This window comes from Lygodium microphyllum, chromosome 8 (assembly GCF_053477565.2).
Source record: "Lygodium microphyllum isolate KBCC chromosome 8, Lygodium_microphyllum_v1.1.10, whole genome shotgun sequence".
Classification (NCBI taxonomy): domain Eukaryota; kingdom Viridiplantae; phylum Streptophyta; class Polypodiopsida; order Schizaeales; family Lygodiaceae; genus Lygodium; species Lygodium microphyllum.
Window position 1 is genome coordinate 77,497,863 of NC_141142.1, and position 22,674 is coordinate 77,520,536.

The window sequence follows — 22,674 nt, forward strand, 5'->3', positions numbered from 1 at the left end:
GGCCAGTTTCCTGCATTTATGGCTATTTATAGCCATGATCAGCTGGCTGTAATTCATTTCACTTTTTTGTCTCATAGCTACTCCGTCAAGTGGCTGCAATCTTCTCCATCTCCATTGTGGACATCAGGCTGCATACTCTCCTTCTCTGTCACCGTCATGGTCTTTGTCACCATCAAAGGGGCTGTCATCATTATTCAGCCTAATCTGGTGCTCTTATTGATGCCTTGGGGCTATGTGCAAGGAATGATCAGTCCTCATCATATTCATCTTTCTTCTTTGTTCAATGCAAATCATTATTCTCTTCCTGCTCTCTCTTCTTCTCTTCTTTCCTCTTAGTCCCCATGTTCCGAGCTTGGGGCGTAGCATTACCCACCAAGCATACAATTTCCCTTGTAACATTATTTGTATTTTCCTGATACGTTTAGTATCACCGAATTGATACAAATCAATGTATGTCATCCATTTGGCTAGCCATGAATCAATGTTTGTCTCATCACATTCCTCTTCCTCCCCTTTAAAGAATTAGGTTGAAAATGAAGAGGCAACGTCCTCATAGCTGTGGGCACAAATGGAAAATGGGGAGTGTGCATCTCGACTAATTGCCATTGCATGTCCTTGATTTGAGCTTAGAGAATCACCTCTATCAATGAATCTCCATCAGATTTGATGGAATAAGATGTTTTGGGATGCTACTTGTGCATGTTTTCAGGTTCAAAAACATGCATTCTCCATTTGTTGATGTTTGTAGGAATGGATGCATTGAAAGGAGATACTCTACGAGAAGCCATGATGGTGAGGGGGAATAAATAGACCGAGAGAGAATAAGAAGATTGCAAGAGAGAGAAAGAAAGACATTAATGTGTGTTGAGGCCAAAAGCGGCCATGAGACAAAACCATGTATAATATTGGTTGTTACTGGATACAAAGTGTGACATGCTAAAAGAAGGTTAGCGATAAATTGGCCTTCCTTCTCACATAGGGTGGTAAATAACCTGACTTAATACTAATTACAACGTATAAAATTCACATAGACGGAAAATGCAAATGTTGCCACTTAATTGTTCCTGTTGGCCCTAAAACTTGGCGCCCCTTGTGGTATTTCTTTAAGTTGTATTGCAAATGGATGGAGCAAAACTAAGATTCATCAACCTCCTCCATTAATCCAAGTTCTCTTGCTGTCATAAATGACTAGCAAGCCTTCAAATCAATTTGCCCCTTGATTTGCTAGGGATTGACTTTCACCCGTGCTCCTTGGGAAATAAATTAGCCCCAAATTTAATGCTAGCTGGTTGACCTCTTGAATACTCTTGAAATACATTGATTTCGGCTTTGAAAATTCAAGTTTGAAGTCTTCAAATTTGGACACCCTTCTTGAGGTGGTTGTCAAAACCTAATTTTTGCGGTAAATTAGGGTTTACGGTAGAGATTCACCAAAATGTGTAGCTCCAATGATTGGATTGCTGTAAAACTTGGAGCAAAGTTGGAAAATGGCTAGAGAAAGAGAGAGAATGAATTAGAGAGAGAAAACTCAGAGATTTGTCACGAGAATTTGGTGAAATTGTGCTGCTGCTGCTGAGCGAATTTTCCATCTCCAAATGGATTCACAATAGAGAAAGAGAGTATCAGAGGTGGTAATTTGCATGAGAAAGTGCATCAACTGCGGTCACTGGCTTCCCTTGCTTAGGAATATGCAACTACCTTCAGCAAAATGGTTTCTAATAGCTGAGAAATGCAAGTTTTGCTAATTGGCAGCCTTATTTCCAGCATTATCCAGCCCATTAAATTAATTTTTAGAATATAAATTCTGAAAATTAATTTAATAATTATTTTTTGTGCCTAGAAAAATAATCTAACCAACGAACAATTAGATTGGCTAGGCCAATTTATCACCCAAGTGAACTTGAGTACTCATTAGCCTTGAACTGGCATTAATTAATTAATTAATGCAAATTCCCTAGTGTTAGCATTGACAATAATGGCTAATTAAATGTTGTAGACCAAGTTTTGATACGCGGTATGTTAGGCATATCTTATTTACAACTTTTGCCTTTGGCACCAATTGATATCTTGGGGCCTTGGGTCCCACACTATGAAATAATTTACATATACCTGACACGTGCAAGTCACATTTGCATATTTGATTAGCTTTTAATCAAATGCTAAGCAAAGTAATACGCGTCCTTGCAACAAATCACCCCCTTGAAATCCTCACAATTGTCCTCGATTTCACTGCAATGTGCCAAAGCAAAACATACAGTAGTGGAATTTCCCAAATGACATGATAGTGAAAACTACATTGGCCATTGTTGCTTAACCATTTTAATGCCAAACAATTGCTGAAAATTTCCAGCTAGCATAAATTAAATATAAGACTCATAAAGAATCCAAGATTGTTGCTAAGAACCCATAGAATACTTTTTTTAGTAGTATATCTTAAGTATTTTGGCAAAATAAACATAGCAAAGCATAAATTGAGCATACACCGTGGCTGAACTATCAATGGCATTCATGAAACATGTTGCTGTCTTGTCCACAAAACCAGCTAAATACCAGTGAAAATTGATAATCATCTATCGAAAACCAGCAACTCATAATCAATCTTTGATGATTATAGACTGTTGGAAACTAATGAGTACTGATGCAAATGTAAATTTTCAGAGCCATAGTGAAAACCATATCCATCTGCATATGCAACCAACCTTCCTTCTTGGAATGGGTGGTGATAACTTGATTTAAGAGTTAATTACAGCAATAAATAAAATGCACATAAAACGAAATACACACTTTACCATAACATTCTTGGACAGTAGACTCCCTGTTGGCCCCAAAACTGGCGCCCCTTGCGGTATTTCTTTAGCTTTCATTCAATTGGAGGAGTATACCTTGAGATTTTTCAATCTCCTCCTGCTAACCAATTGCTCTTGCTGTCATAAATGACTAGCAAGCCTTTTGGGTCATTTGCCCCTTGATTCACCCAGGACTTCTTATCCAATTTGACCCTTGGCTGGCCAAATGCTGCCCCAAATCAATTCAGGATGGGCTGGCTCCTGAAATCCCTTGATAATCTTCAATTATCAGCTGCTGATTTCAGTCCCTTGAGCCTTCAATCTCTGGCACGGATCCCAAGGTGGCTACTAAACCCTAATTTTTGTTGTAAATTAGGGTTTACTGCAGAAATTACAGATCAGCCCACCAAAAATGGCTGAGATCTCCTCCAAATGACTAAGAATTGCTGAGAATGGTTGAGCATAGGTTGAAGGAGATGAGAGAATGCTGTAGAGAGAGAAAATTTTGAGATTTGTTGGGAAGAATTGATCAAAATCAGCTGCTGCCTTGCTGTACCAGCCCCAAACAGATGCACCAACAACAATAGGAGCATCAAAGATTGTGATCTTCAGGAGAAAGTGCATCAGCAGTAATTGCCAGCTTCCCAAGGTCAAGAATATGCAATCTCTATGACCAAAATGGTCTCCAATGGCCCCAAAAGCTAGCAGCAACAGTCCAACACCTCTTTCCAATAGCTCCAAAATGAAAAAACGAGATTTACCTCTTCCTTCAGCCCTATTTAGCCTTTCCTCCACTTGCATGGGAAAGTATTGCCAAGTGGCAGCTTTCTTAATCCATTTTCAGCAATTTCCAGTCATTTAATTAATTTTTAGAATTAATTAATTCTGAAAATTAATTCAGCCCTTAATCCATGCCCAAAAAATTGACCTTGCCCATCCAAAAATTAATTGGCTAGGCCATTTGCAACCCAAAGTGGTCCCATGCATTAATTGACCCTTGGACAAGCATTAATCCATTAATTAATGCCTAGTCCCTAGTGTCACCACTGACACTTAATGGCCAATTAATAGTCCTAGAGGCAAACTGACACCATCACCTAGAATCTAACAAGTGTAACTTGTTATAACTTTTGCCTTTGACACCCATCTTTTTTACGGGGTCCTTCGGCCTTCAACTGTGAAAAAGTAGCTTGCACCTCACATGTGCAACACATGTGCATTTTTTAATTGCATATTTGATTAATCCTTTAATAAAATGTCAATTAAACATAAGCAAAGCATAAAATTTTCACGTCCTCGTGACAGACCACCCACATATTCAAGAAACCATATTTTGGAGAGAAATAGAAGAGTATACAAAATTTGGGATAAAACTAGAGCTTTCAAATGGAAGGAAAAAATGCCTAGAAATAGGCATATACTTGTTCAAAAGATATAAAAATTTACAAGGAAACTCTTAAGTCAAAAAGGTGTCTTTGGATAAAAATAATAATCTTAAAATATGATGTGTATGTCAACTTATACCGTTTTTTAACTTTTGCCCTTTTAAGAAGGGAGAATAAGAATGATTATAGGTGCAGCTATGTGATGTTTTGTAATATGAAATCCTTACAATGGTCTTTGATTGCATTGTAATGTGTCAAAGTAAACAATACTGCATTGGAATTTCCACAAGGCATCATAGTCAACACAACATTGGCCATTGTTGGCTAACTATCTCATATGCCTACCATTTGCTGAAAAGTTCCAGCCAGCATATAAACATAGCATAAAGCTCAACAATAGTCCAAAATTGTTGCCAGAAACTCATCGGATGCATCCCAAACTCTTGTTTCTCAACAATGTTGACTACGCAACCATAGTAAAGCATAAACCGAGCCAAAACCATGGCTGAATTGTCAATGGCATTCAGTACACATGCTGCTGTTCATAGAACCAGCTGAATACCACTGAAACTAATGATCATACATTGAAAACCAGCACTCGGTAATTGGTCTCTCATGATCATAACCTGATGCAAATGTACAGTTTCAGAGCTGCAGTGAAAACCACACCCATCTGCATACATACCACAGTGACTAGTACACTGAATAGTGACCTCAAGGCAGACATACTCTTAGCACAACACCTTGGATGCATGCTGAATACATTCGAGATCCACTATACACGAGAGCAGCCCATTCCTGGAGCAGTGGAAGTGCTACCTCCTCCTTGAGTATCAGGTGGTTCTCTGGACCCTTGCCTTGCTGAACCTGAAAGAGCCCGATCCAAAGTCGGCTCTAACTGAAAGGCATCAAGGTAAAGTCTCAACAACTGGATGGTCTGCCAAGTCATCCTCTTCCATCCATTTAGCATCCATTGGTGAACAGTTGTGAAACTTCACCCAATAGGTTATGGAAGCTTTACCTTTGACCTTTTCTCTTTATGTGCCAAAATCTGCTCAAATACCAATATCTTATTTAGCTCCTCTACATTGGACTGAATTTCAGTAGATACATCCTTAGGCACATCAGCATAAAAAGGCCTCAACAAGCTCACATGAAAGGCAAGTGTATCCGCTAGTGTAGAGGCAATTTCAGTCGATATACCACATTGCTGATCCTCTCTAACACCTGGAAAGGCCCATAGTTCCTCATTCTGAATTGCAGATACATTCTCGTTTGCCCTTTCAACTTTTTCAGCCTTGACTTTTCAAAATGCAGCAATACATAATCACCCTTTAAGAAATACAATACACATCCATAGTGATCAGCTGCTCCCTTTTACGTTCCTTAAGTTCTCTGAAACACATACTTTATCCTTACATAAGCTGAAATAAACTACGGCATCTTTTGCCTACCATGCTTCACTTGCTAACATACAATGCATGTCCGATCTTTCATCACATGCAGCCCTGTGTGATATTCCATACATCACTAATTCTCTCATGTGCTATCATCGTTATCAGTTTGTTGATTATTAGGATAGTTCCTAGCAATGTGTCCCTCCTGTTCACATATGTAACATTTATTAGCAGCCCTCAATTCTCTATGCTCTGCCACACTTTTCAAAGGTCTTTGCTGCCGTTTTTGCCTCTTTTCAGCTTGATTTTCAGATCTGCCATTTTTTCTCAGCCTTCATTTCCTTGACATTTGACTCATTATGGTCTTGAAAGCCGGCATCTTTTCCACACAGCAATATATCAGTTGTAGTAGCAGTTTCTATAAGCTGAGACATGCTTGAAACAATGGATTTAATGCAAAAATCCTTGATTCCTTTAGGCAAACCACATACATACTTCTCCACTTGCTCATGAAGGGGAACTAACTGATAAGAAGTGACGGGCAGCAATGCATCCCAAAACTTCTTATTGTATTGCTCTAAATTCTTGCATTCCTTTGCATCAAGCTTGTTCCAAGCTGTCATGATGTCCACCTCAAAGGTACTAGTCAACTAATTTGATGCAAACATTCGCTTAAATTGTACTCATGTTGACGGTGCTCTACCTTGCATCAAGAGTGTGGACCACCACTGCAATGCATTCCCCTTCAAGAAAGTGGCTGCCTTTCAAATCTTAGTGGATTCGGTGAAGTTTCCCCGTGAATAGGCTGCATCAAACTGCTGAATGAAGGTCAAAGCTTTCAACCTATCTTGTGCACCACTGAAGGACTCAAACTTCACTGCTTTCCCACCCTCATCATAGTCTTTTGCTTCCCCTTTGGGAGTCAAGTTGTCATACATTGGCTGCTGTAAAAAGGGTGCATTTACTGTATTTACATCATGACCAAGCCCAAATGAAGCATTTGGATGACCAATAGTCATTCCTTGAGCCCCATAAGCATTCGGGGGTGCAGATGCATTGCCAAACATTCCACTTTGTGCCCCAGGCGTCAAACTAATGCTACCATACATAGAGTTTTGCACATTTCCAACCATACCTGAATACAATGGGCCTTGCACACCATGCATTGGCTGCTGCATACCATAGGGATTTGTGCCATGCATTCCCGTATGTGGCCCTTGGCCAACCATTGCATGAAAAATCGTGCTACCACCAAAATATCTTGGCTGCCCCATCATAGCATGCATGGCCGGCTGTCCAAAATCCATTGGATTGGCTCTTCCATAATGGCCTTGCATTTGCATTCCTTGCCCCATAGGTACGAAGTGCTTTTGACCATGAGCATCTTTAGGAGCATCTTGAGAAGGCTTTGGCTTGTTCTTTGGTGCATCTGATTGTCCCGAAGTTCTAGAAGAGGATTTTCTCTTCTTGCCCTTGTTGTCCTTCGTAGGAGTGTTTAAAAACTGAGTAAACTGAGGATCTTTTGCCAATTCAGCAAAGATATTGGCTGCTGCTCTCATTCGATTCTTGAATGCAACATTGAATTCCATTTCCCCTTGTTGATCATCATCATCTTTTTGCATTGAGGGTCCAACATCTTGGCCTTCAACCACATTTTCAGCATGTTGTCCATGATGCGTGCCTTGTCCAAGATCAGGCATTGCATTTCCTTCTTCCCCATGTGAATGTACATCATGAGAGGCATCATTACTGCTTGATTGCATCCCATTGTATGAAGACATGTTGCTGTAATTTCTCAGCTGAGCACAAAGATCAACACTAGCACAAAGCTTTTCCTTGCAATCAGGTGCCTTGGGCCCACCAAATCAAGAGATTTGATGTATCCCGGCAATGGAACCTTGCAACCAGCCTTCCTTCTTGGAATGGGTGGTGATAACCTGATTTAAGAGTTAATTATAGCAATAAATAAAATGCACATAAAACGAAATATACACTTTACCATAACTTTCTTGGACAACAGACTCCCTGTTGGCCCCAAAACTAGCGCCCCTTGCGGTATTTCTTTAGCTTTCATTCAATTGGAAGGAGTACAACTTGAGATTGAAACTTGAGATTCTTCAATCTCCTCCTACTAACCAATTGCTCTTGTTGTCATAAATGTCTAGCAAGCCTTTTGGGTCATTTGCCCCTTGATTCACCAAGGACTTCTTCTCCAATTTGACCCTCCGCTGGCCACATGCTGCCCCAAATCAATTTGGGATGGGCTGGCTCCTGAAATCCCTTGATAATCTTCTATTATCACCTGCTGAATTCAGTCCTTTGAGCCTTTAATCTCTGGCACGGATCCCAAGGTGGCTGCTAAACCCTAATTTCTACTGTAAATTAGGGTTTACTGCAGAAATTACAGATCAGCCCACCAAAAATGGCTGAGATCTCCTCCAAATGGCTAAGAATTGCTGAGAATGGTTGAGCATAGGCTGAAGGAGATGAGAGAATGCTGTAGAGAGAGAAGATTCTGAGATTTGTCGCGAAGAACTGATCAAAATCAGCTGCTGCCCTGTTGTACCAGTCCCAAACGGATGCACCAACAACAATAGGAGTATCAAAGACTGTGATCTTCAGGAGAAAGTGCATCAGCAGCAATTGCCAGCTTCCCAAGGTCAAGAATATGTAATCTCCATCACCAAAATGGTTTCCAATGGTTGGGAAATGGCCCCAAAAGCTGGCAGCAACAATCCAACACCTCTTCCCAACAGCTCCAAAATGAAAAAACGAGATTTCCCTCTTCCTTCAGCCCTATTTAGCCTTTCCCCCACTTGCATGGGAAAGTTTTGCCAAGTGGCAGTTTTCTTAATCAATTTTCAGCAATTTCTATCCATTTAATTAATTTTTAGAATTAATTAATTCTGAAACTGAATTCAGCCCTTAATCCATGCCCAGAAAATTGACCTTACCCATCCAAAAATTAATTGGCTAGGCCATTTGCAACCCAAAGTGGTCCCATGCATTAATTGACTCTTGGACAAGCATTAATCCATTAATTAATGCCTAGTTCCTAGTGTCACCACTTACACTTAATGGCCAATTAATGGTCCTAGGGGCAAACTGACACCAAAGTTCACCTAGAATCTAACAAGTGTAACGTGTTACAACTTTTGCCTTTGACACCCATCTTTTTTACAGGGTCCTTCGGCCTTCAATTGTGAAAAAGTAGCTTGCACCTCACATGTGCATCTTTTAATTGCACATTTGATTAATCCTTTAATAAAATGTCAATTAAACATAAGCACAACATCAAATTTTCACGTCCTCGTGACAGCATACCAATTACAGTGACTAGTACATTGAATAGTGAACTCATGGTAGACATTTGTGCACATTGAAAACATCCATGATCCACTATATACGAGAGCTCTCTATCACTAGAGTAGGGGTTCAGAGCATTAGGTAGTACTTTCAACCCTTGCTTTGCTAAACATGACTGAGTCAAAGTCGGCTCTAATTGAAAAGGCTCGAGGTAAAGCTGTAACAATCGAGGATGGTCTGTCAAGTCAAACTTTACCTTCGATCATTCTCTCTTTATGTGCCAAACTCTGCTCAGGTACCAAAATCTCATTCAACTCCTCAACCTCTAGCTGAATTTCAGCAGATGCATCCTCAGTCACATCACCATGAAAAGACCTCAACAAGCTCACACGAAAGGTATTGTGTATCCGTAAGTGTGGAGGCAATTTCAGCCTACAAGCAACATCATTGATTCTCTCCAACACTTGAAAGGGCCTATAATATTTCATACTTAGCTTTGGATACTACCTCTCTCTACCTTTCATCTTTTTCTGGCTTGTCTTTTCAAAACACAACACATAATCGTTTTTTACAAAATAGGGGGCTTTTTCTTGCCACCTTCCACAACCTCAAAATGAGCTTTGCCAATGGAACTATACATTGTATTATTATATGCAAACTCTACCAAAGGCAAATATTGCTTTCACAGTGACTTATGCACAGATACATAGCATCGCAAGAGGTCAAATGTTGTGGAATTTGCCTCTCGATTCAGGTGCTTCCTTTCATGTCACCCCTCATCGTGAGTGGTTCTCTGACTATACAGGGGGCCGACATGGTGTTGTTCATCTTGGGGACAACTATGCATGTGATATTGCAGGTATTGGCAGTGTGCAATTGCAGTTTCAGCATGGCTCTGTCTTCACACTTCAGCATGTACGACATGTATCTCAGCTCAAGAAAACCTTGATTAGCACATGGCAACTAGATGATGATGGTTTTCATACCACCTTTGGTGATGGAAAATGAAAGATCTGTAAGGGATCTATGGTTATTGCTAGAGGTTGCTAGAGTGATACTTTGTATCCACTTCATGTATCTCGTGTGCGTGACCATGTTGTTGCCGTGACCGAGCAACCAAGTGTTTCTTTGTGGCATGGCCGGTTGGGACATACGAGTCAAATTGGAATGAAAGTACTTCGCGTTTGGGTTACTTGCCTTGTCTTCGTTATGTTGATTTTGAGCACTGTGATCATTGTATTTATGGCAAACATGCACAAATGTCTCATAAAAAGTCTCTTTTGTTAAAATCTTATCCTCTAGAGTTAGTACATTCAGATGTATGTCAAATGCCAGGATTATCTTTAGGGGGAAAGAAATATTTTGTCACCTTTGTCGATGATGCTACACGGAAGGTATGGGTTTACCCTATTCGTAGCAAGGATGAAGTACTAGACAAGTTTAAAAAATTCTTGGCATTGGCTGAAAATCAGACTGATAAGACACTTAAGTGTCTTCGCTCTGACAATGGTGGGGAATGTGTCCAAGGCCTTTTAGGCACTTTGTGACAGCAAATGGATAAAGAGGGAGCTCACTACCCCTCATAATCCACTCCAAAATGGAGTTGCAGAGCATATGAATCGAACCATATAGGTTAAGGTTTGTACGATGCTCTCTCATTTTGCATTATCCCATGGTTTTTGCCAAAAATGGAGTTGTAGAGCATATGAATCGAACCATACAGGTTAAGGTCTGTACGATGCTCTCTCATGCTGCATTATCCCATGGTTTTTGCCATTTAGGCAGAGGCTGTTATGACAGCCATTCACGTAATTAATTGGTCACCAAACAGGTCTTTGGGGGGGGGGAGTTACCTAAGAAGTGTGGTCGGGCAAGCCACCTTCATATGCTCACTTGAAAGTGTTTGGGTGTGAGGATTTTGTGCACATTCGTAAAGAAAAGCGCAGTAAACTTGAGCCAAAGTCTTGTAAATGCATTTTCTTAGGATATGGTGACGAGGGTGAAATGGGGTCTAGATTGTGGGATCCCGAGAAAAGGAAAGTAGTACGCAGCAATGATGTTATCTTCCGGGAAGATCGCATGCATAAATAGCCCGAAAAGACTGAGGAGGTCCGTAGGGTTGTATTCCAGGAAGAAATACATTTTGGACAGCAAAAAGTGCCCGCTATACAACAGCAAATACCTTCTATAAATGAACTTGTAAATGCAGAAAATGATGTTGGAAATGATCAGTCAGCTATTGCCCATGATAATGAGCCAGTACGTGTGCAGGAATAGCCAGGACAACAAGCTATTAATGCTGATTTGCAGGCTGAAATGCCAGGACAGCATGCTGAAAATGGAAATTTGCAAGAACAGCTAGCAAACAATAATCATTGGGTTAGGAGATCGTCTAGGGCTACTAGACAACCTGATAGATTTGTTCTTGGTGCAAATTATGTGGCTGATTATGTCATGTTGACAGACTGTGGTGAACCGTCTTGCTTCAAGGAAGCAATGGACAGACAGGACAATAAGAAATGGTATAAAGCCATGTTGTCAAAGATGGAGTCTCTTGAGAAAAATGGCACTTGGGACTTGGTGCAATTGCCTAAAGGGCAGAAAACACTTCCATGCAAATGGGTTTACAAGATGGTCACTTTTGGTTTCTCACCAAAGTACAAAGTAAGATTGGTTGCAAAGGGATACAAGTGGGAGTATGAAATTGACTTTGATGAGATTTTCTCTCCTATAGTCAAGATGACTACATTGAGAACCATTTTGGGCTTAGTTGCAATTGAAGATATGGAACTCATACAGATGGATGTAAAGATTGCATTTTTACACAGTGATCTGCATGAAGACATATATGCCCCAAGTGATTTCATTAGAGCAAGAGAGAAAATGGAGTAGATTAAGTTTTCATTGGATAATACTAATTTGGAATGGCTAGAGGGAAAAAGAGCACTAGAAAGCTGCTTTGATGCATATATAATATGATTAGACACTAGTAGAGATGGAAAAGACTATGTTTTGAGAACAGAGAGAAAAAGTCACTGGAAGAAGCTAGGAAGAAGATATATTTTAGTGTGGAACTATTAATAAAATGATTCAGATGTAAAATTTCACATCTTTTGAATGTTAACATATTTATTATCTCTTACGTCATCTCCTTAGCTTCTATGACTTCTCTCTCTTCTTTTCTATTTTCTAGCCTTTCTCTCTCCTTGTCACTCTTTTCTCTCTTCTCTGCTTCTCTTTACCTCACATCTTGGTTCTTTCCTTGATAAGTGATATTAGAGCATAGGCTTTTGATCCATTTGGTTTTCTCATTTGAGACATACTTTCTTTAAATTTTCACCATTAAATCTTGGACAGTAGGTATAGGAGCCATATGGTAGGTACTTGCAGGGGTTCTACTTGGAGTATAGACTAATCTTGGAGATCTGACAAATATCTTGGAGAGAATTAGCCAAATGGTAGATTATACATCCACCATTACAAGCTATTTCGAAGGTAACTTGGTAGAATAGGGGCTAATTGGATGACTTATGAAAAGAACAAACTGTGGTTACTTTTTAAAGAGAGGGTTTTCTTTCCTCTTTCTTAGAGCTTTCTTGTAGGTTCCATGGAGTTTCCAGCCAAAATCTCTTTCTACCACACAAATCTAAGCCTGTAGACTTCATCTAAGCTAGGAATTAGTTACTTCAACTTACAAGCTTCCAACAGCCTGAAGGGTTTGTGGAAAAAGAGAAAGAAAAGATGGTATGTAAACTCAAAAGGAGTTTGTATGGGCTGAAATAAGCACTAAGAGAATGGTATCATATGTTTGATACATTCATGCAGTTTCAAGGCTTTCATAGAAGTCAAGTGGATCATTGCTTGTATACCAAGAAGGCAGCAGATGGCAGCCTGATTATCTTGGTTTTGTATGTAGATGACATGCTGATTGTTGGCAAGGATACTCATGCCTTAGACTCACTGAAGCAAAGTCTTCATGGTAGCTTTGACATGAAGGATCTTGGTGATGCAAATCACATTCTTGGCATGCGAATACTCAGAGATAGGTCGAAAGGATTACTCTATCTATCTCAATAGGAGTATATCTCCAAGGTTTTGCAGCGTTTCAATATGGAGGGGGGGAAACAATTGGGGTTCCATTACCTCTATATGTGAAACTCAATGCAGAGGATAGCCCTACATCTGATGATGAGAAGGGTGAAATGGCCAAGATACCATATGCTTCAGCTGTTGGCAGTTTGATGTATGCTATGGTTGCTACACGACTTGACATTGCCTTTGCAATGGGAGTGGTTAGCAGATACATAGCAACCCTTGGCAAGAAGCATTGGGATGCAGTGAAAGGTATTATGAGATACTTCAAAGGCACAAAGGAGTTGTGTATTTGCTTTGGAAAGCAGAAGGAATCTATTGTTGGCTTTACAGATGCAGACTATGCTGGTTATGCGGATTGCAGAAAGTCCACTTCTGGGTATGTGTTTACTTTCACAAGAGGAGCGGTCTCTTGGATCTCCAGGCTACAAAAGTATGTTGCATTGTCTGCTACAGAGGTAGAGTATGTGGCTGCCACTGAGGCATGCAAGGAGGCTTTATGGCTTCCACGTCTGGTGGGAGAGCTTGGCATCACAAAGTTACCTGTTCTCCATTGTGATAGTCAGAGTGCTATCATGTTAGCACGGAATCTTGTCTTTTATGCAAAGACAAAGCACATACAGGTGAAGTACCACTTCATTAGAGACGTACTTGATAGTAAGAGCATTGAGCTTGTCAAAGTGTATACAAATGATAACCTTGCAGACCTTCTCACGAAGGGTCTTCCAACAGAGTGGTTTGCTCATTGCTGACAGATGATGGGAGTTGGATAGATATATGTATTTCAGCTTTGTACATACCTAGACTTAGCTGATTTTTTTCTTCTCTTTAGGCACATTGCCTTTAGGTGGGAGGTTGTTGGGAACGAAGGCCTCATGTCTTTGAATGTGCTCGGATGTGAACACACCCTTAGCACTTGTACTTACACACATATGTCTATCTAAAAACCTAAAGGTACACACTCGTCATTGTACCTACAAACGTGCTCACTCTTTGCTTTGCTCTCTCTCACTCTCTCTCTATCTTGCTGCGCGTAATGATTGACTCTCGATCTTTGTGCCTAACCCATTACTACACGGCACTGGCTCCTCTTCCTAGCAAAAGATCCACAAGTGTGATGGTGAGTGACTGATTGATTGAGGAGGAAGAGCTTGAATAAATAGGAAAAAAAAATATCCTCGATATGATCAGGTCGACCTGCAATAAATGCTAAATATGACCAAAATGAAGACCATAAAAAATGCCTAAAATAATCTAAATAATATCCAGCCCTAAAGCATGCATAGACTCACATATGAGTTGATATATCTACTGACAACATTAGCCTCAAAATCTTTTGTTGGTGATGCTATAATCGACTTTGTAGAGGAGGACTTGCCAAAAGATGATGTACCAGCGAGACAATAGGGTTTGCGGGGAGGAACATGGAGTGAACTCCGCAAACATGGAGAGGAGAAGAGAAGAGAGAATAAACTCTGATGAATGGAATGATGAAGTTTTGAATCATGGAGTGAATGTGATACAAGGGAACAAGGGTGCCGTAGCACAAGGAAGATGATGAAGATATCCACGAACCACGAACCGCAATGTCCTCCTGAAGGGGTGTGAGGATAGTGGAGAGGCTGGAGAAAAGAGGTGACGGATTGAATGAATCAGCCGTGAGGAATGAATGAGAGAGTGGCCTATAAATAGGCACAATCAGTCTAGGATGGCGCCCCTTTTTGGGGTTGCAAACCCTAAACGCAAAACGTAGAAATGCAAAAACGCAAACTGCAGGTGAAGGGTTTCTCAACACCCTCTCTGAGGCCCAAAAAGGGGAACAAGAGAAGAGTTAGGTGGAGATGCAAGGCTACATGCTGAAGAATGCTCATGCAGTAGGTGCCACGTGGACAGTGTCCCTCGTGGGGAAATTGTTCACTTGCCCAAGTGTCCTAGTATAAAGATGATGAAAACATGCAATGCATAGGAGGAATGTCGGACTTTGTGTGGTGCCGAGAACCATAAGGATATGCCCGTACTCGATCTCGGGAGATGGCTCCATGCTGACCAAGTGACCAAGGTAAGAAGAAGAGGAGGAGGAAGATGTAGAGGATCCCTAAGATCCAAGATTTCCACCGGAAAGGGAACCTGCAGTAAAGAATAGTAGACAGAGTGAACTGGAGAAACGAAAACTCAATCTCGGGAAGAAGCCACTAGCTCCATGTATCCATGCTAGGAGGAATACGAAGGCCTCTTTACCAAGTTGTAGCTGAACCTCCGAGGTCCCGATCTAGGTGGTACCTGAAGATCTTGGGTATCAGTAGAAGAGATGACTGGTTGAAGACAGCCACTGAAGAACTTCAGGTGGAGTAGGTTCCCCCTTTGAGGTGGGAGGTGGAGGGTCCCCTGCTGAAGTCGAAGAAGAAGTAGAGGTCCCCTCTGAGGGCAAAGAAATAACATTTCCCTCTGAATCCCTCTCTGAAGTAGATAGGGAATCCAAAAACTCATGAATCACAGACTCTGAAATGTCTAATGATGAAGGAAGTGCCGCCGGTCGTGCTGAAGAAGGTATCTGCAGCACCGAAGAGCTCCTAGAGGTAGCCTCTCGAACCTGAGTAGTTGAGGGTGGGGAAGGGTGTGGCTCAGAATGAGCAAGAGGCGGGCAACAATCGCTGTCTCTCAGTGGAGCAGATTGGGTAGCCAAAGAAGAGGAAGGAGTCGAGCATCCACTATCTGTCGAAGGAGCGGACTGACGAGGAAATGGTATCAAACAATCACTGTCTCTCGATGGAGCGGATTGCAGATCCGTAGGTTGTGGAAGCCACACTATCTGAAAATAAGTGGGAGAAGACTATTGCCGGCATTGCGACGATCTCTAGGAGGTCATAGTGCCAATTGATCCTCCATGTGCTTGAAAGGACTTAGTGTGCATCGGATGCGTCTTATTGCCTTGAGCATAGTACTCTCATAGCCGATGCAGAACAATCTCTGTGGCTTAGAAAGGAGAGGTGGCACAAGGAGTGCCTGGTGGAAGACGCATATACTTTGGGGGGGTGGGGAGCAAAGGTCGAAGTCGGCAAGCATCGGTGGTGTGTCCGGTGATGCTACAGTAGGAGCACCCAATAGTTTGGTCATCTGTTGGTAAAGAAGCCATGGATACTAGTGTGCGTTGTTGAAGAAGGAAGAGATCAATCACCATGAACCACGAACTGCAACCTCCGCCTTAAGGGAGGTGAGGGTGGTGTGAAGCACGAACCGCAATGTTCGCCTCAAGGGGTGGGAGGGTAGTGGAAGGGTTGGAAGTGAGCTACCAGTGGGAGGAGGATGTGATTAACAGTAAGAGACTGCAACCAGTAGAAAAATGCAGGTGAGAAGAGAGAAAGACTTAAAATGCAGGCAGGATAGCCTGTAGGAGAGAGAAAGACTAAAAACGCAGGTAGGACAGCCTGTAAGAGAGAGAAAGACTAAAAACGCAGGCAAGACAGCTTGTAAGAGAGAGAAATACTAAAAAAGTAGGCAGCAGGATTGTGATGACGTGGTAGGCCGTACGACAGTAGGACTGTGATGATGTGGCAGACTGTACGCCAGTAGGTCTGCACAGGAACAACAGTCGCTTGACTGGCATCATCTCCAAATTGCGTAAAGAGGGCTGGAAATCAGGCGCCAACTGATGGAGATAGCAATGGATAGCTTCGGCTAAGATGTACTCCGCGAACAAGGTGTGGGTAGCAAGTTGAAACACCTGAAATCTGCAAAAACGAGATTTTGATGCAGCGGAAGAAGAAGAGAAGTGGAAGCCAAACCCGCCACCGGTCTTTGCCTTCACTGGAGTGGAGGATCTTTGCTGCTGTTTGAGCAGATCCAGCTGTGATACCATGTCAAAAGATGATGTACCAGTGAGACAGTAGGATTTGCAGGGAGGAACACGGAGTGAATCGGCAAACATGGAGAGGAGAAGAGAAGAGAGAAGAAACTCTGATGAATGGAATGATGAAGTGCTGAATCATGGAGTGAATGTGATACAAGGGAACAAGGGTGCAGTAGCACAAGGAAGATGATGAAGATAGCCATGAACCACGAACCGCAATGTCCTCCTGAAGGGGTGTGAGGGTAGTGGAGAGGCTGGAGAGAAGAGGTGACGGACTGAATGAATCAGCCGTGAGGAATGAATGAGAGAGTGGCCTATAAATAGGCACAGTCAGTCTAGGATGGTGCCCCTTTTTGGGACTGCAGACCCTAAACGCAAAACGCAGAAACGCAAAAACGCAAACTGCAGGTTAAGGGTTTCTCAACAGGATTGTGCCTTTATTTACATGCAGTTATGATACTTCGATGACTTACTTTGTATTTAATGGTTGATGAAATGCAGCATAATTAATATTTTGACAATGGGCATCTAGGTACATCACTTCAAGCAGGTGTTTGTTCGTATCTTTGCATTCAGTCTCCGCAAGGAAGCGTGTTATGTGTGCAAATAACAATAGTTATGATGTTTGTGGCATTGGTTCAGTGCTGATTATTGTTACAGATGAATCATACTTGATGCTTCTAGATGTATTGTTTGTGCCTAGTATCACTAAAAGTCTCTTGTCCATTTCAACTTTCAATAAGCATGGATTTCAGGTCATCTTTGAGGATGACAAGTGTATTATGAGAGATAGAGAACTTGAGTATGCTTTTCACTTGTTGAGCACCTTGTTGAAGGGCCTTTTCTTGTTGGACACATATGAGAGGAGATCTAATGATGCTTTGGCAGTGAGCACTCTTATGCTTGCTATGCAAAATGCAGACCTACGGCATGCCTGTTTGGCCATATGAGTTTTGGCAGTTTGATGACACTTCAATGTTGTCAAATGGTGTCCCCATGTATGTGAAGGATGCGTCTTGGGTGAAATGTATAGTTTTGCCTTCAAAAAGGATGGTGTAGTGCATACTGTTTGAAAATTACTATTGATAAACTTTGATGCTTGTGGTCCAACAAGGATACAAGCACTTGGGGGTCATTTCTATTTTGTCATCTTTATAGATGACTACTCACGGCATACATGGGTGTGTGGGCTGAAGGAAAAATTTGATGTATTCATGCATTTTCAACATTTGGTTGCAAAGCTTCAGGCTAAAACTGGTATAAAGTGCAGACACTTGGCACGAATAGGGGGGGGGGGGGGTTAGGATATAATTCTTGTGCTTTTGAGATATTTTTGCTTAAAACAAGTATCACACATGAGGCCACTGTGAGGATGACCCTCAGCATAATAGTGTTGCTGAAAGAAAGAATTGGACACCCGTGAAAATGACTAGATGTATGCTTAAGAGCAAGGGGTGGCACATAAGTTTTGTCTTGAGGGCCTTCAATTTGGTAATCATGTCTTGAATTATGCACTGACAAAGGCACTTAAGTCTATCACACCTTTTGAGGCTCGGCATGGAAAGGAACCAAAGGTTGATTACTTTTGGGTGTTTGGATGAATAGCCTATGTGCACATATGTCAAAGGAGCTTCGTGGAAAGCTTGATGACAATGCCTTAAAATGCATTTTTATTGGCTATAGTTCAGAAAGCAAAGGCTATCAGTTGGATGATCCATGCACAAGGGAATTGTTTGTGAATAGAGATGTTATTTGATGTTTTCGAAGGCCTCTTATCACTTTCTTTGGGGTCCAAGCTTCTTGTAAATGCATGAACAGGCTCATTATGGCAAGTTGCTGCTGCACCACATGCTCTTGAACAGTAGGTACTTGATGATGACGTGCCTCCAGCATGCCTCCAGTAGTGGAATATTCAGTACAACAAGAAAGGGTTGCTGTAAATGTAGCAAAAACAGTCTTGGATGGTTGTTGCAAACTCTCTAGGAGAGTAAACTGGTTGCTCCCTTACCTCAGCGCATTGGAAGGACTGCTAGACATGCATCACATTGTACAATAGAGCCCATTTGGTTGATATTATGGAAGTAGATGATTCTTGTGATAAACATGTGTTCATGTGCTCATAGTTAGATGATGATTTCCCTTGAAGAAGCCCGGCATGATGTACATTGGATGTAGGCCGTGCAAGAAGTGTTGGATTCTATTGCCACCAACAATACTTAGGATCTTGTTGAGTTACCACCTGGCAAGAAAGCCATTGGTACTAAATGGGTTTTTAAACTCAATTGCAAGGCTGATGGTACTATAGACATGTACAAGGCATGTTTAGTAGCAAAAGGCTATGCACACCTCTATTTGGAGACTCAATTCACCCAAAATTAATATGGCATCATATGTCACAATTGCAGTATGTGGATAAGCTTTTACATAGTTTTAATATGCAAAATTGAAAACATATGTACACTTCTATGGAGTCAGGGCTAAAGCTATCCATGCATGATGGTGAAGAGATGTCTGATGTTGCAATTTGCAGCCGGGCGGTTGGCTGCCTTATCTACCTTTGCAACACACATCCTGATATATAGTTTGTAGTATCTTGAGTGAGTAGGTTTATCCACAGCCCATAGACATTACATTGGCAAGTTGTTATTTGGATCTTCAGATATTTGCGAGGTACTTAGTCGTATGCATTATTATTTCCGAGGGGGGAGGCTTGCACCTATAGGCTTACCGTGATTCATATCGGGTGGGGATTTAGACACCAGGCAGTCTACTAGTGGACACTATCTCTTTTTGGGCTGTTCATGCGTTTCGTGGCTAAGTAAGAAACAATCTATAGCGGCTACCTCATCTTGTGAGGCTGAGTATAGGGCAGCATTCATAGCAACAATGGAACATATATGGCAGCGTACATTGTTGGCTGAGCTACAGATTTCATTGGAGGGTCCTATGCCCACTCTTTCCCAATTCTTTTTGACAGTCAGAGTACTATTGTAGTGGCACAGAAGCATGTGTTTAATGCTCATACGAAACACATTGAGGCACATTACCATTATGTCAGAGTGAGATGCTATATTAGAGGGATTAATTTGATGTATGCTCCTACATAGGAAAATGTTGCCGACATTTTCAACAAAGCACTATCTCATAAAAGTTTGAGGCTTTACGAAAGTCCTTGAGCTTGCTACCCTTTGGTAATTGATCTTCTTGTACTCCCATCACATTGACATTGCCGGGGGGTGTTAGAATTTGCCAATTCTATGGGCAATGCCCAATGTTTGACTTATTTAGTTTGTTGTGTGAGCATAACTAAAGTAAAAAGTTGTGTTGCTACATTTAGAGGTAGTACTAGAGTTAGTTAACTCTGGTTGAGTTAGGTTTAGCTTAGACCTAAGTTGTACTTTCATTCAATCACTTTTTAGTTCAGCAAGTACACTTTCCGTTTTCAGCGCACACACCATCTACTGTTTACTCTGTCACCTCTCTCTCCTCCACAGTTGGCTATTTTCAATACATCTCACTCCATCTTGGTGTATAGATGTGTTAGCCAACGGACTAAGAGTCTAAGAGTGGTGATCACACAATAATGTGCACAATAGGGTCTTGAGTCCTATAAGTAGGACCCTACTGCCCTAATCTTGAAGTATCCCTAGTGTGTTCGCACTAAGTCATTTCATGAGCACTGTGACCAATGCTACCAATGCCCATCCAGATGTCGAAGGATGTAACAATGTACCCCTTCCTTAGGGCTATCGCTTTGGTAATGCTGGCTGGGTTGCCGATAAGAGTGGCTTGGGGTGATCTCCAACCTACAAGCCAGAAAAGATGTCTTGGGGGCCCTCACTTTATCCCTAAGGGTGAACTCTTTGTATTGTGAAAAGCGAATTGGCAGCAAGGTCGATGCTGAGGGTGCATGGGGCTTTTGCACTAAAGTCCCTTAATGATGTTGGTGGACTGGTTGCATTCTCATGAGTTACACTCACTCCTGTCTGTTTGTGATGCTGAAGTGTCTTGAGGAGCATCTTGTTCAAGCTCCTGTTGCAGTAGTTCTAATTATGAGGAGAAGGGGGAATGGAGTTAGAAGAGAGGGAGGCAGCTTGGGCAATCAAGTGGAAAAAGGCTTCGAGGGCAGAAGAAGAGACTGAAGACTCTTTTGTGCTTGGATGGGAGTGCCATAGCCCCATACATGTAACAAAAGTGGGAAGAGGGCTGGTTTTGCAGGCAAAAGAGGATGGTGGCAAAGCAAGAGGAAGGGGGATTGAACGCTGGGAAGAGGAGCAGTGCTGCTGGACAGGGAGGAGAGCAGGTGGCGATGCTGGACTAAGGAGTGGGGCAAGAGCAGAAAAAAGGGGGCAGTGCTGTACAAGAGGGTAGGAGACGAAGCAGGAAGAGGGGGTGGGCAGCAAGGAAAGGCGATGGGTCAGTGCTGGGCCAGAGAGCACAGCAGGGGGAGGTATGTATGTAGGAAGGGACGCAGAGATGCAGGAACACGGTCGGGGAGGAGCAGGCAGCAGAGCAATGGGAGGGGGGTTGGTGCTGGGCAGTAGGAGCTTACACAGGTGTTCTGACTGTACATTCTGCTATTAGGTTACTGTCAACATTTCCTCTAGAGGAAGACACACTAATCTAATATAACAGAAGCAAATGGAACTGTTAATACTCAGAGGTAGAGGGAGGGGGTGAGGGTGGTGGTGAGCCGCAATCAGTCTGATGCAGGTGTGAGAGGCTACTATCTATGTGTTTTTATGAATGCGTTGTGAATATATATTCAACTCTATAGGCAGGTTCTTATGGCTGTACATTCTTTTTTAAATATTTCCTTTAAACAAAGACATGCTAATTACCTCTCTGCAACATTAGCAAACTTTGTTCTTGTGTTTTCATGAATTATGGTTGCTACAATTCTTTTTGACCGATTGGTTTGGCACAAGTCTATTATAGTGCGCTAATATCAGTATTTGGTTGAGATGGCAGAATAGCTTTAAAGCTTTAGCACAGCTTAGTGCTAACAGAATTGATTGTTTGGGTATCATCAAGTTTTCTCATTTGTGACTGAAGGTTGCTTTGGAGGTTGAAAGAGAAGAGGAGGAGGGAGGAACAGTGGGTGAGACGTTTACAGAATATGTAAGTTCCGCACCTTGAAATCAGTGCAGAAAATTATGGCGCATTTAGATTATATTTGGGTTTCATGAGATGATTGTGCCCATATCTATGCAGCAATCTTCAAAGCTGTCTGTTGGTGCTCCACATCCAGATCCTGTTGTTGAGACATCATCTTTGTCAGCAGTACAACCTCCTGAGCCTACTTATGAGTTGAAAATTGCCAAAGAGATGGAAGTGTCAAAGGCGTTGTCCTGTTTACAACTTGAAACTATTCTTTATGCCTCACAGGTGAGAAATTACTGATAAGCTTAGCATAGCTAAGCCTAAGAATTAGCTCTGAAACACAGTGTCAGCTGTGATCCATCTTAATTTTGGCAATATTTCTATTTTGATTTCAAAGCACCACTTAAACTAGCTTTTTGTTTTTGGCTCTTTTCTCTCTCTTGAATTCATAGAGGCATAATCAACACCTGTCAGATGGTACAAGGGCAGGGTTTTTTATTGGAGATGGAGCAGGTGTGGGAAAAGGGCGCACAATTGCAGGCCTTATTTTGGAGAACTGGCAGCATGAGAGATGCAAAACATTGTCAGAGAATCTTAACCTTTATGTGGTCCACTTTTTTGGTCTGCGATTTATCTGCCAACTGTCAATTATTAATGTTGTTTTCTTTTGCAGATGGTTATCAGTTGCATCTGACCTGAAATTTGATGCCCGGCGAGATCTTGATGATGTGGGTGCTACATCTGTAGAAGGTGCATTA

General features: G+C 41.7%; 1 protein-coding gene across 9 annotated transcripts in view; it reads left to right on the plus strand.

Annotated features, from left to right (window-relative positions):
• The window catches only part of EMB1135 (RING/FYVE/PHD zinc finger superfamily protein), a 185,623-nt gene that overhangs the window by 11,974 nt on the left and 150,975 nt on the right, over positions 1-22,674 (plus strand). For all 9 annotated transcript variants that reach the window (XM_087683154.1, XM_087683152.1, XM_087683153.1 and 6 more), the window contains exons 2-5: positions 21,869-21,934; positions 22,028-22,201; positions 22,369-22,499; positions 22,590-22,666. In XM_087683154.1, the coding sequence (XP_087539280.1) occupies positions 21,869-21,934; positions 22,028-22,201; positions 22,369-22,499; positions 22,590-22,666 (448 nt within the window). The remainder of the gene's footprint in view (positions 1-21,868; positions 21,935-22,027; positions 22,202-22,368; positions 22,500-22,589; positions 22,667-22,674) is intronic.